This window comes from Suricata suricatta, chromosome 3, assembly GCF_006229205.1.
Source record: "Suricata suricatta isolate VVHF042 chromosome 3, meerkat_22Aug2017_6uvM2_HiC, whole genome shotgun sequence".
NCBI lineage: Eukaryota > Metazoa > Chordata > Mammalia > Carnivora > Herpestidae > Suricata > Suricata suricatta.
The window spans coordinates 123,711,700-123,726,356 of NC_043702.1; the positions used below are offsets into that span (position 1 = coordinate 123,711,700).

At 46.7% G+C, this 14,657-nt stretch overlaps 1 protein-coding gene across 2 annotated transcripts in view; it reads right to left on the reverse strand.

Moving 5' to 3' along the window:
- The window catches only part of CD247 (CD247 molecule), a 72,561-nt gene extending 58,655 nt beyond the window's left edge, over positions 1 to 13,906 (reverse strand). Inside the window, exon 1 of one of the 2 annotated variants that reach the window (XM_029935078.1) lies at positions 13,716 to 13,906. In XM_029935078.1, coding sequence (XP_029790938.1) covers positions 13,716 to 13,824 — 109 coding nt within the window. In that variant the 5' untranslated portion in view covers positions 13,825 to 13,906. The remainder of the gene's footprint in view (positions 1 to 13,715) is intronic. The other variant, XM_029935079.1, reaches the window with a different exon arrangement.
- Between the last annotated feature and the right edge of the window lie 751 nt (positions 13,907 to 14,657).

A 14,657-nucleotide genomic window follows, 5' to 3' on the forward strand; every position in this document is an offset into this window, starting at 1 on the left:
ATTTTTTACTTTGAGAGAGAGAGAGAGAGAGAGAATGTATAAAAGCAGGAAAGTAGCAGAGAGAGAGGGAGGGAGAGAATTTTCAGCAAGCTCCATGCTCAGTATGGAGCCTGATGCAGGGTTCGATCCCATGACCCTGGGATAGTGGACTAAGCTGAAATCAAGAGTCGGATGCTTACCCAACTGAGCCACCAAGGTACCCCTCATGAAGACCCTTTGAATATGCCTTCCTGGACCTTCCCTGACTCTTAATTCCCACCCCGCCTTCCTCTTTCTCTCACATGCATGTGTCCATGCATGCACGCGCACACACACACACACACACACACACATACACTTTTTTTTTGCAACAACAGAGAAAATCTAACTCATCCCTAATCCCCTATCTACCGGTGTGTAAACAAACAGGTCTCACTAGAATTAAAATATATTCTTAACTGAAACACACTTCCCTTGCAAGTGAGGGCTGGATCTTAATCCATTTTCTCAAATGCTCATTGACTGCAGAAAGCTACTGAGAGAAATGGTCAATGTCTAGTGACTCTTCCCGAGGAGAACATGCTTGAAGCATTTCTTCACTCAGAACAAAACCAGAGCCACCCTGCCTCCCAGCTGGGGCCCCTGGCAGCTGTGACCTGAAACACAACTCTTTCTTCTTCTCTCCCCAGCCAAGGAGACCACGCAGGAGGCAGGAGGGGCCAGCCCCAGTTGCAACCTTGGCCTCTCCTCCTGCCAACATCCCTATGCCGGTTTGGGCCACCTCTATGGGAGAGCCGAGATGTCAGAGTTGGAGCAGGAGAAAGGAGGCTCTGGAGCAGGTAGAGGAGCTGTCTAAAATCCAGAACAAGCCCTGAAGCTTGAATAACCATTCAGATTCATTTCGAGATTGCAGAATGTGCTGGCGATGTTTTTCTAAAGGGCAACCCCGGTGCTCCCTAGATGGGAGGTGCCTCCCTTCTGACATATTTCTTCCATTTTCCGGAGGGAGGGAGGAGACAGAGCTGGCTCAGCAACCCCCCAGTCTTCAACTATGCCGGCCATCTCAACCGGGGCTCCACAGTCACCCAGGTTGGAAACGAATGTCTTAAAGCTGCAAGTGTCCTTCCCTTACTGATGCCTGATGGCAAAGATACTTGTGCCTTTATTGCATGTTAACATGCCTCTTCCCTTTCCTTACTGAGCTGCATCACAGTAAATGGCAATTAGTGTTCAAACAAATAAATTGAACCATCATAGAAAAAACCTTGCCAGATAGTCTTAGGAGAAGTTGAGAGTGTCGTCAGGACCAGACTGGGCAGGCTGTGTGTCAGGGTCCTGAGGGCCCTTAGTGGAAGATGCCCCTAGGCCCTCTACCCCAGGCCCTACCCTGAAAGTGGGGAGGGAGGGTCCAAGGATTGGGGTGGGAGGCTACAAGAACATTCGAAGGTGTTTGCTGGTTTCCTCAGGTGGGGACATTGTGTTCCCTCCACCAGACCTGCCCATTGCAACTCCCTTCTCCATGTGGCAAGCAGACCTCAGCTCCTCCTTTGAAGTTCATGACAAATGTCAGGCTCTGATCGCCCACCCAGAAGCAATATGGTTCAAGGTGTGGGGGAGGGGCAGGCTGTCCAGGGGTCAAAACCCAGCTTTGGTTTGCGCTAGCCACATGCCACCGAGCCTCCATTCCCCCTGCAAAATGAGGACCAATAAAAGTGCCACAAGATTAGTTGACCTAATACATGTGAAAAACACAAACAGCGAGTTCCTCTCAACAGGTGTTAGCTGTTCTGCAGCTTGTCGCTCTACTAAACCAGCCAGACAGCCATCAGCCCTTGCTGTGTGTGAGTTCTCTGAGCTTAACTGCTGGGACTTGTCACATGCAGTGTTGTCCTGCTTGCACAGAAGACACATTCAGGATGGATTAAAGCATGGCTCTGCTCTGAATTTTCTTTCCATCTCTGATACTGTTCCTGACAATGACATATATTGTTAAAACACACTGTCTTCACAAGAAGTGAAATTGGAAAATTACTTGAATTTCTCTGATTAGCTTTGATCTTCTTTTCCCAACCAGATTAACCTAACACATGCCCTATCACTATTAGAGGCAAGTTTGGCTGCCAGAATCTTCTATCATTGGGTTACTATCCTTGTGGTCACCACAGACCCCAGACAATCTCAGCAGAGAAGTCAAAGATGCCACTGATTCATCCACACAATGGTATTTACCTTTCCCTCCCTAGTGGGGTGCCAGGCAGGAGGGTGGGAATCCCGGGTGAAATGACATCACAAAAAGTCCTTGAAGGGAAATCCATCCAAGTCCTAAGAATCAATCCTGCCCACACTAGGTTGGTGAACAACTGAAAGGAAAATCTGGGCATGGCTCTCTAAGAAAATTAGACGTGGGATGCCTGGGTGCCTCAGTCGGCTAAGCGTCCGGCTTGATTTCAGCTCAGGTCATGATCTCACGGTTCGTGAGATGGAGCCTCTCTGTGCTGACAGTGTGGAGCCTGCTCAGGATTCTCTCTCTTCCTCTCTCTTTCTCTGCCAGTCCCCACTTGTGCTCTCTCTGCCTCTCAAAATAAACATTCTTTAAAAGGAAAATTAACTATGTATGTTCGTTCTATGAAAATCCAGTAAGTGAAAATTTACATTAAAGACAATCGCTAAACTAGAAAATAAAATCCCTACATTCCTAAATGATTTGACAACACTCTTCTAAGTATATTTTCTGTTTATGGAGGTGGCCGGTTGGCCACCATCAGGGCCTCACTGGCAAGTTGAGCTAACATTACCCAGTCACCTGAGCGCCTGTGGTCACCATTCCAATGTGCTATGCCTCTTCACAGGCACCGAAGACCCAGGTGGCCAGCTCAGGAGGCTCCGTTTCCTTATAACACGGCAATCTGGTGGCCCAGAGGACTGATGGCTGAAGCAAGAATTCAAAAGTTCTGGGTTCAAATGCTGATTCTGCCACGTGCGTTCTATGTGGCATTCGGCTGTTTTATTGATGTCTTGGGCAAGCATTTCTTCCCGGGTAAAATCTGGAAGTGGAACTTGCTCCCCAGCTCAGATGTTCCATAACTCGGCCACATCAGGCCAGCCTCACACAGAAAATCTTCCCAGAGAGGCTCCTTCTACTCTTCTGTCACTGAAGGTAAAATTTGCTGGCAGTTTCTGACTCCCCACCACCAACCCCAACCTAATCATAATATTACCACAAGCCTCTTCTGATTACAAGGCAATTAGACAACATGAGAGGTGCATTCTTTTTTTTTAAATTCTTTTATATCTTTATTTTATTTTGAGAGACAGAGACAGAGAGTGAGTGGGGGAGGGGCAGAGAGAGAGAGAGAGGGAGACACAGAATCAGAAGCAGGCTGCAGGCTCTGAGCTGTCAGCACAGAAGCCCAACACAGGGCTCAAACCCATGAACTGTGAGATCATGACCTGAGCTGAAGTAGGACGCTTAACCGACTGAGCCACCCAGGCACTCTGAGAGGTGCATTCTTGATGGCTTTGCAAAATTTATTTCTCATAAGAATACGTGTAAACTTAGAGTTACATTATTTTTAATAGTGCACACAAATTGAAACATTAACTTTTTGTATTGCATTCTTTTGAATTTGCATAATTCAAAATCCAATTACATGTGACTTGTGTTTCTCTCTAAAAGGGTTAAGGGTTTTTTTAAACCTTCAAGAAGGGAATGGAGGTAGTAGGAGAGATTGGTAATGACACTGGGTCAGACTCAATGGAGAAAGACCAGGGGTTTGAGCGAATCCACAGGATGACCATCCAAGACCATAGAGAGGATGCCCTAGAGGGGACCCAGGAACACAATAGTGGCTTCCTGGGGTCATCATTTTGTACTGAATTTGAGATGATTGGCCAGTTTGGAAGTTAGCTTTCTCCTTCTCTTCCTCTTCCTCCTCCTCCTCCTCCTTTTTTAGAAAGAGAGAGAACATGAGTGGGGAAAGAAGTGAAGAGGGAGAAAGAGAGAGAGTTTTAAGCAGGCTCCACACCCAGCACAAAGCCAGATGAGGGGCTAGTTCCCACGACTCTGGGATCATGACCTGAGCCAACATCAAGAGTTCAACTGACTGAGCCACCCAGGTACCCCTCCTTCTTCTTTTTTTTAAATTGAAATCACTCCTGGCTTGAATGCTGCTAGAAGATATTCAACCTCCAAATTAAAAATGCCTAAAGAGCTAAATCCTCTCTTTATTCTTTGGCACAGAGGAGCCATTTTATGCTCTTCAAAATGGCTGACAGGAATTTTCTGAGGAAGCTATGGTCTGAGAACAAACTAGGGATTAGATCAACTTGTAGTCTGAGACTTTGTGTTTAGAGCCGTAGCTAGAAACCAACGGATGTGTTTTTTCCAAACCAACGAAATAAAGAAATTGAAGATAAAAACTGTTCTCTAAATCTTCTCTTCCACATTCCCCCCTGCTGGTCCCTTTAGATTGCAGGAGTTTGTGATTATAACTTTATTCACAACCCATTTCAGGTTTCCAAGTTGCTCCCTCTTCAAGATGAGATTACAAAGCTTTGAAAATTAGAGGCACCCCTCCCCTCGCCCCAAAGAGTCATCCTTGATGAGGCGCTCTGTTGAAACGGAAGGAATTTGCTTTATAGCAGCCTCCCTTGTGGAATTATGTATGGGAACATTTAACAATACAGCATTTGCAATGGGCAGGTGAGAGCTGGCCAACTTTTTCAAGGGGATTTCACAGACCAGGTCAGCAGGGAGATGGATGGGTGAGCTGCGGTGGATACAATTATTTGACTTTCTGAGCTGTTCTTTTGAAGCCTCTACACTTAATAGAAAGAAAAAGAATAATCCTCTTTGCCAACCTTTTGTAGCTCAATCTTTATTGTTCCCACTAAAATCCAAAGAAAACGGACAAGATTCATTTTGTCCAGAAAGCATTTGTGTATTTTATATAGGTCTGAGCTTTGAAGCATTGATAGTTAAGGGGAGAAAAGACAAAGATTTCTCTCTAATCTGAGGAAATCAAAGGGTGGATTTCTGAAGCTCTCTGGCCTAATGCAAAAACGGTTCTGGGTGGTATCTCCAGGTCTACCCCTCCTTTGCTACTAAACTCAGCATGGAAATTAGCACAGGCTCACAAAATGATGAAAATTAGGCCAGACCATAAAGAAGCAAGCCGATGGGTAAATTAAGACTTTGAGAGAACGTGACCCACAGGACCAGGGAAGCCTTCTTTTACTTATTGGCTCTCAATCACTCAGCGTGCATCGCCAAGACACTGGCCTGATCAATGGGCTGCTCGGCCAACCGTCTGCAAGATTGTTTGTCTGACCTAGGTGCACCAGATGTGCTTGGTTAATATTTACTCACTGCTAAGTCCAGTGGCTGACCAGATAGTTTGAATAATCGGGTATTAAAAATAACTGTTGATCTGGCAATACCAACTCTCGACAGCCAAAGTAGGCCACTAGGAAACCACCTTGTTGGACTGCTTGCTATTCTGTTCCAAGGGCAGAAATATATAAAGAAAAGCATCACATGCATCTTGACTACTTAAGTCAAAACACACAAGATGGCCACTGTGGAAAGATTGGTGAGAATTTGGGGAGCTAACGTCGTTTTCTGCTGATGGGTAAGTATCAGCTGATGGGTAAGTTCCTGAAACTGTTTTCGTGCTGGGCCTCCACTGTGAGAAAGGCTCACCATAGGGAACTATCTGGGTTGGGTTTTTAATTCTGAGTTCTGAGAATAACACATTTTCCACCTTCTTTTGTCACCTTAATTCTGGTAACAATGTTAACAGTGGGCCCAGGAGAGTCACGCATATCTGGGCTTGATTGTATGGGGGCCGAAGGGGTTTCCACAGGAGGCAGTGCGGTAGCTTCTTAGTAGATGGAGCTGGAAGGAAGAAGGGTAGTGTGAAGGAAAGACCACAGGCTCCCGTGGGAGATGGGAAAGTTCTGAGTGGAGTTGGGGGGTCTGGAGATTCTACATCTATAAGGAGACCTCTCCACCTCTCCAGGACCCTAGAGATTCCAGTTTAAACTTCTTGTCCTCCTCCAGCACAGAATCCCTGGAATGTGCGCAGTGACGCCTCACCCCCACGGTTCCCCTCCCCAGATTGCTGGCTGTGGGTTCGACCAGTGGAGCTGCCCTGCTACCACTGATGTCCCCTTAAATACACATGCCACGCCCACAAAACCAGCCCCTGGGGCACACAGAGACACGTATCTGCAGACGCAGTGCCTGTCACAGACGAGCCCATGCACGCACGAGGCACAGTGGTGAATGAACACTGGACGCCAGCGCATGCACTCACACACACTGGAACACACCAGGACACACAACAGCATCCCACACCAGCACATGCGCACTAGGGCACAGACAACGCCTCACCCGCCCCACCCCCAACCAGAGCACTTCGGTAAGCACCCGTAGCACGCACGCTGGCCAGCACCCACACCGGCTTGGGCATGGCTGTTCCCGTGGTGGATTCACTTGCCTCCGGCCATCCCGCCTCCTGTGACAAGAGGTTGCAACCTCCTCCACCCACAGGTTGTCTTTTCTATTCTTTCCTTCATAACACCTCTTCTCTCCAATTCTCCATCCTCGCTCTCAGTCCACACGAAAGGGCGGTTCTAACTCAGGGGTGATCACATTATGTCTTAGACCCAGTGCGGTATTGCATGGAGGGGAACTGGCAAAACACAGAAACACGGTGCTGAGTTCAATAGAGAGAAGTAGGGATTTATTATGTCCTAAATGGTGGTGTCAGCTTACATTCTGGGCTGTCCTCATCACACCCCAAGGCTTGCAAAAGCAATGCACTCTTAGCCCAGTCCCTACAAATGTCCCGCAGAAGCTCCCGAACACTTCAGTCCCAGCCCTCTTCCTGCCGGCTTTGGGAAGGCAACAGATATTCACGAATGCGGGTCTTTAATGCTTCATGTACTTTGCTCTGCGGCGGATCTCGTAACTTGATTTGTTTCGCTCCAGTCAACAGCAAAAGGGTTTGCCCTCCCTGAGCTCAGCTCAGGTGGATGCAAGTGGACTCAAGGCTGAGAGCTGGTGTAAATCATTGAAAACCGATTACAGACTACAGACATTTGTCATTCGGAGCTGACTCTCCCACTCCTTGAGGGTTTCATAAAAACAAACATACAAGCCAAAAACCCAATCTGCACTCTGTCTGTGTGTAGCAGTGTACTGTTCTTTAAAACCTGACCCAGAAAACCTTACATATGGTATGAAGAGACATTCTCACCTAACAGATCAAATAAAGGCTATTACTTAGAATCTAAACCTCTCAAATATGATTTAATTTAATTTAGCTTTACACATTTGATTTTCACACACACGTAGGGCGACGGCAGTGCTGGGGAAGGCGCACACATGAAAACACGTCGATGGCCAACTGAGGGCCATCCTTCCCTAGACAAGCTCCAAAATAGATATATTTCCCATCGGTGAAACAGATAATATGGATTTTACCAAATTTGTGAGAAACGTGAGTTCAGAATTACAGTAACATGCCAGAGAAAGACATAATTCCATATTAATTACCAAAAATTTCATATGCTCAGCAGAAAAAAGCATATTACATGAGGATATTCAGCATCAAAATTTCTTCAAAAGTTGAGAGGGAAATAGTAAAGAATGCTTACTAAAAGGAATCCCTTCAAAAGTCTGCCTCAGAGTTCAGTCACCAGGTGTATGATATTGTAAACTGACGAGCGAGGACCCGGGAGAGAGTCTGCAGAGAACATTCGAGAATGTGCACACTGAACAAGGTTATCAGAGAAACCAGCTTTGGGGCCTCGCTCTACTCTCAGGCCAGGTCCTCAAATCTCCAACCCTCATTTTCTGTGTTTACAAAGAGAGAATCCTACTCCTTTATCTGCTACCTGCATAGGATGGCGGTGCGGGCCAGCAAGTAAGGGAGTAGGAAAGCACTTCTTAACTATAAAGGGAGGATCGCGTTCAGAGAATGGCGGTCTGCACGGGGCAAGGATCCTGCCTGACCTTGTTCTAATGCTTTCTATTTATTTCTTTCCCCTTGAGCTGAAAATTAGTTGCTGAGTAGCACAAATCATATCAGGCAAGAAAAGTGGCCGGTGGAAACTCCTAACATTTCCCCCACTGCAGCTCCGCTGCTTCAGACAGCAATCTGCTTTCTCTTCAAGTCACTTCCCACCAACCAAGTCCTTGGGTGGCCCCCTGATAAAGCTGCAGTCAGTGCATGAGCATAAGGGACAAGTCAGAAAATGCTGGACTTCGTCCTTGGATTTTTCACGCCAGAGGCTCCTGCTAGCGAGTTAAAGATATTGTGATAAGCTGGAAGTCCAGACAAAAAAAGGATTTGGAGCCGCACAGAATCATGAAGTTTAGGTTCCTAATTCTGTGAGCCAGTGCCGGCGGAATGGGGGCTGATAAGCAAATGTTCCTAAAATTGTAATTTCAAGACCACATGCAATTCATTTTGTAGGTGAAAGGGATGTTCGACTCTCTCCCTTCTCATCTCACAGATGAGAAACCAAAGCCCAGAGAGAGCTGTGTGCCCAAGTTCACATCGCAATTTAGTGACCGAGAAAAAGAAAGATGTTAGTACCAGTGCTTCCAGCTGTCGCACTGGGAAAATGACACTCTCTTTTGCAGGTTGGGAGACTCAGGCCCACATGCTGACGGTTGCTGCTTTTCACACACCTTGTGAGTGGCACTTCTGAGTGGCATCTCTGCTCCCTAGTGCCCTGCGGGTGGCAGATGTGACTGCCGCCATCTTACAGAGGGAGGACGGGCTCTGAGGGCGGCAGCTCCCCTCAGTGAAAGGCTGGGGAGGAACAGCCCCTGGAATCCAGATCTTTCTAGCTCCATGGCCCTCTGCCTCCCTCCAGACACTTGCAGATGGTCAGAGTTAGGAAACAACTCTCTTTCTTCACCTGATTTGTATTTAACAGAAGCCTAAAACATCCTGGAAAATGTCCTTTTACTTTCACCTATAATTTTAATTGTCAGCCCTGGAGAAAGTAGCCCAAGGACAGAATTCGAAAGAAAAATTTAAAGCTAACGTATGTAAAGATGTTCTTATAGGATTAGCTATAATAACAAAAATTACAAACAGCCCAAATGTCCAACAATAAAGAATTAGGAAAATATGAGGCGTAAATTCTGGAAGTTTACATAGCAATTGAAAACCATCGTGAAGGCTAGGGATTCAAAAATGCTCAGGATAGATTGTTAAGAAAGTAAGCACACGGAAATACTTTTATATGGCAACCATGAAAAAGTTTGTATACACTTGTTTAAAAATATTGGAATGGAACATAAAAAAGTAAAAATGAAGTTATTGGGCTAGCTTGTAAGATTTTGGATTTAGAAAATGGGTAACTTCCTCAAATGAGTTTGTGATATTTTTGTTAAAATACCTCAAATAAAGTGAGGGGGGAAAAAAGCAACAGTTACTTGGAACATTTAGTTCGTAACTTAGACCAAATTGGACTATGTTGGCTAACTTGCTTTTTTCTTCTTTCCATATTTTGAGACAATTGGATATTGTGATTTTTGCCATCATCCACAAACTCTTATTTTTCCCCTGGTGCCTCTCATTAATTAGCTTTTTTTTGTTTATTAGTTAACATTCTTCCATAGTGGATAACCTTGTTTATTTTCAGCTTTTTCCCTAGGGTATAAGCCAAGTCAGGAAAACAAACGTCTTTCTTCATCTGTTTGTTTTTGTGATGTGATATTATTTCAATCATATGAAATCATCTTGTTCGTAGGTCCAAAAACAAATATCAGAAATTTTATAATGAAAATTGTAATTACAGTAGGTTTTATCTTAAACCATCCAGCAACTCATTTTGAATCATTCTATTCCTTCAAACTGCCCTGTCCCCTTCACCAATTTAATTCTTTTGTTGTTGTTTGGTCTAGATTTAAATGCTAAGTTCTCTAGAAGGGAAGTCCAAATAATATCACTCCAATATATTCCTCGTAAACCATTAAAGTTAATATACTTAAGTGGAAACGTCTAGAATTCTTTCACTCACTCACTTTAATTCATTCAACATATTGTGTGTGGACCCAATTCATGGCAGTGTGCTAAGTGCTAGGCACCTCTCTAAACAAGACTGAGGTGTCTTTTTCCTTAGGGAACACGGACTCCTTTTCCAAGGCTGGGATGATCGACGAAGAAGGGCAGTGACTAACCAGATCAGTGTGTTTCAACTAATGTGTCAAGTGGCTGGTTTGATTCTTTTTTAACCAGATTGACTGAATGTTTGCTCAAATTGGTTAAATCTACCATCCGTTTAGTGTTGATACGAACTAGCCTTGGCCTGAGCAGAGAAGAAGTCAATGTTGAACCATCCCCGCCGTTTATTTAATCCGTTAGCTGACCACAGGTATATATAGCTCAGGAGAAAAAGGCTTCTCGGAGGGTGTGTTTGGACAGCTCTAATGCAAAACAGTTTCCTAATAAGTGCCTTAACTGTTCTAAATAAAACACAAGACACGTTGCCTGGCGACTCTCGAAAGCAAGAGTGGACATCCAGTAAAAGTTAAATCTAAGTTTTTAAGGACAAAGGCCAAAAAAAAATTAAATACACACAGCAGTGGTCATTTATCTAAGCAAGAGCTTCCCAGGACTATGTCTGGGGGATATTTCACAGCAGCAGTCGTGGGGCCTCTAAGCCAGCGAGTCTAAGAAATGCCAAAGGAGAGACTTCAAGCAGCTCACCTGGATGAGCAGCGCCAGCGACTGGACATCGAAATAACCTATCGGTGAAAATGCCATTGTCCTGCCATCACTTAGAAGTTCCTCTCATGTCCAGCTCTGAGCAGTTTAAGCAAAGATCTGGCATTTGAGAAGTTTGCATTGAAATAGCCAGTCACTGGACACCCACACCAAGCATTCAGCTTCGAAGTCTGTGCGGCCATCCTGACCAGTGACAAGCTGGTGGCCTTTGTCTCTAATTTCCTCCCCCTTAACTATTTATATTATACATTTGGGAGCATGTTTTCACTTTGGGGGAGTATCCCCTACAGAATAAGTGTCTTAAAAAATAAAAATGGCGGCTCTAATGCTCATCCGTGACCTGCCAAAACTTTGATCCTTGTTCACAGCTGGGCCCCCCTGCTCACATGTTCTTGTGCTGTATCCTCAGAAATCAGAAGGACAAAGGGGTCTTCAATATATGGAGAAAATGTCCAGTGCTGTTTTCAGCACGGTTAAGAGAAAATTCAGAATTGTAAACATGGGTTTCCATTTCCTGTTGCTAAATATTGAGAACAAGAAAACAGACCATGATGTAATAATAGTAATAATTAATACAACTTCCATGTATGGGCTGTCTGCTATGTATCAAGCACATTACATTCATTTCTCATCTTTACGGTTCTGCAAGGAAAGTTATCCTTACTTTGGAGGGGAGAAGACTAAAGCCCAGAGAGGTTAAGTAACCTGCCTACCACTGCACAGCTAGGAAAGCGGCAACACTGGGATTCCATCTATGATTGGCCTGGCTTCTGCCACCGCACCCAGCTGTCTCCCTGAAAATAGAGCTGCAAACCAGCCTGGGAGCCTGCTTTTCCTGAGGTTTTGTGTCCCAGTGGCATCTACTCCCTGGAGAAAGGACCATGGCTACACTGACCACCGGAGGCACTCGTGGCCATTGTGGGGTAGGGAGGGAGGGGTCCTGGGTGGCCGAGGGCTCTGCAGGCCAAAGCGTGCCGGTGCCACTGCGCACACCACCTTCGCCCTGACCAGCCTCAGACCCCGGCGACCATCCTGGCAGACTCTCGCCCAAGGAGACCTCCTCACGTAGAGAGACTAAGTCATTCTTTGCTTTGATCTCGTGATCTGGGCATTTCCATAAAAGGCAAATGCACAGATCTCTAAAAGGTGGATTTTTAAGAAGAGTTTGCAGATGGGGGACTTAACTGAGCAAGAAAAGAGAGAAAACCTCAGCTCAAATTCCATCAGCAGCCTTTCCACCAAGCAAAGTTGTAAAGGCAGCTCGGTGTCACTTGCAGCCCTGGGGGCTAAGGCCCAAGTCTCTCCTCACCTCACCCCCACTGGGGCTGAACGCTTGGAAGAACTTACACCTAGGAGCCTTCTCGGGGAGTAGCTGAAATGTCCGTGCCCATGCCAGCGCAGCGAGGGCCATCAAACCACGAAAGGGGCGTCTAACTTCTTCTCCTGTGCGCTGCGTGGAACCAGGCACGGCCCGAATCTTGTCCGCTGGGTGGGGCCTTGTGGGCCGCTCTTGGCAGCCACTGCCACCAACCAGCTTTTATTCCCTCTTCTAACTCTAGTTTGCTGCTGCCTTGGTCCCGAGGCCAACACGGACACACTGCGCAGCGGAAAGACCTCCGTGGCCCGAAGCCAGGGGTCTGAAGCCACTGCCGTCGGCCATTGCCCTGAACCCACTGAATCCACAGGCTCTTGTGGCACCAGGGACCCTGGTGTCCCCTGCACGCAGGGTGGGCCCAGCACTTGCTCTGGAGCCCTCACCGCACAGCACCGTGACTCACACCCAACAACGCTCTTCTGAGAAGAAGCTGTGCTCTTACAGAACACCCGCCGTCGCTCGGTCTTCAGAAGCCCTGGCGTGTCAAGCTGGGGCTGTGCTGTTCCCTGTCAGGAACAGAAGCACCGGGGCGGCCCCTGACCTCTCACCACTGTGGCTAACTGCTCTCCTGCCCTGAGGTGACCTCTGACGCACAGAAGGGACATTTGTTTGTGACCACTCTCCCTGCTCCTTTAGATTCCAGTACAGCTAGTCCAGTTTCTTATAAAAATGCCACGATACCAACCCCCGGAGACAGTTTCTTTTGTCTTTCTGTCACATGTCGTCCTCATCCTCTGGCCTAGGAAACATGGCGGGAGTGAAAGGATTCTAGAAAAGCCCGGCTCCCATGAGCTAAAATGAGGTGAGGAGTAAGTTCTCTTGCTGGTTGGTTGTTACTCGCGATGGCAACTTAAGAGATCACATCCTCTCATCTGTCCATATGTTCTGTCAGCCCCTCTAGGTTTTTGGCTTCAGATTTGCAGTGAGGGCGGTGGGTGAGTCTCAGAGACATGATGGGTGTGTCCTAGGGCAGCCCTTGGCCGTGCGGGGCAGGGGGAGCCATGACAGAGCTGAGTGTAGACCCGGAGGAAGGCCCCTTCCGTCCTCCGTGGACACTGCCGCTCGGTCCCTGCCCCATCAGGTGCTTCAGGCCAGCGAGAGCCACAGCCGTGACCCAGTCTGACCGAAAGAAATGCTTTTTGTTGGCAAAGGGTGAAAGAAAGAGGCTGAGTGACGAAGTCGGCAAGGGGGTATGAGAAGAAGATGCAGAGACAAGTGGTAGAGTGCGACAAGGACCTGGCCGACACATTCTCATATCATCCAGCCTCTGCTAAATACTCCCTCCTTTGCTCCACACTGAGCCCGCCTCGCTTGCCCTTCTGCCCCTTCCTCCCTGTCCATTCCCCTCCATGGACTGTTCTCTCCCCTGTTAGCACTAGAAACACCTGTACTTGGGGCAGGAGTGTGTTCACGCAGCTGGTCTGATGCCCAGCTCAGCTACGAGGAGGCAGATACTCCCTGCTCAGCTGCCCCTTGATTTGGGGAGGTCAGGATTCGAAAGAGACGCCAGCTCCCCACTACCTCCCCTCTACTCCCCACCCCCACACCACCCCTACACAGGCATGAAGGAGTTTCTGAAATTTCCTTGCCATCGATCTGTCTGGCCTTACCTGTTCCTGGGAGCTGTGCCTGCAGCAGGGCCGTGATGATGAGCACCTTCCACATCACCTTGTCTTGTCCCCCAGGGTGGCACCAGAAGGCCGAGGCTGTGGCAGCCATGGCTGGGACCCAGAAGACAGCGGTGTCTCTGCTTTGTGCTGCTGCCTCCTCAGGAAGTGGAGGACTGTGGGGCCTTTGAGAAGGCAGGCACCTGCCAACAGGGCCACAAAGCACACTCCCCCTTTCGGTTCATAAGCAGGAAGCTCTGGAGGTTTGGGGGTTTGAGGGGTGTGTGTGTCTGTGAAAATTTTGCTTTTTCTCTCAAAAAAGCATTGAGGGAGCATTAACCATTGTTTGGCTCTCCTTTTATCCTAATGTTTGTCTCATTTTTATCTAATTCTTATCTTGATCGGTGAAGCCAGTCCCAAGCAAATAGGAGTTCCCAAGCATGTAAGAACATTTTTCTGGACTTAACATGTTTTATAGAGGTTGGTAAGAGGGCAGAGCTCTGGATCCAGAATTGGGATAAACGCAGAGACAGAATACCTGGGCTTTAGTGCCCATCTCTGCTACCTGTGTGCTGTGTGGCCTTCAGTAATTCACTCAAGGTCTCTGGACATCAGCATCCTTACCTGTAAAGCAAATGGCTGGAGTAGATCTGAGGCTGCACATGCAAACTTGGCCTGAATGTGAACCACTTAGTATTTCAAACGTTTTTGGTGGTTGTCAACATTGAAACATTGGAGTAATTTACAATAATAAAAAGATAAATACCTACAAATAAACATAATTAAAAGTGTAAGATCTATATGAAATAAATTTTAAAACGTTACTGAAGAATGTAGAAAGGAACTGGGTATAAGAAAAAGCATATGGTCTTCGATAATCTTAAGAAGACTACGATTCTCTGTAAATGAATCAATCCATTCCACCAAAAATATCAACACATAAAT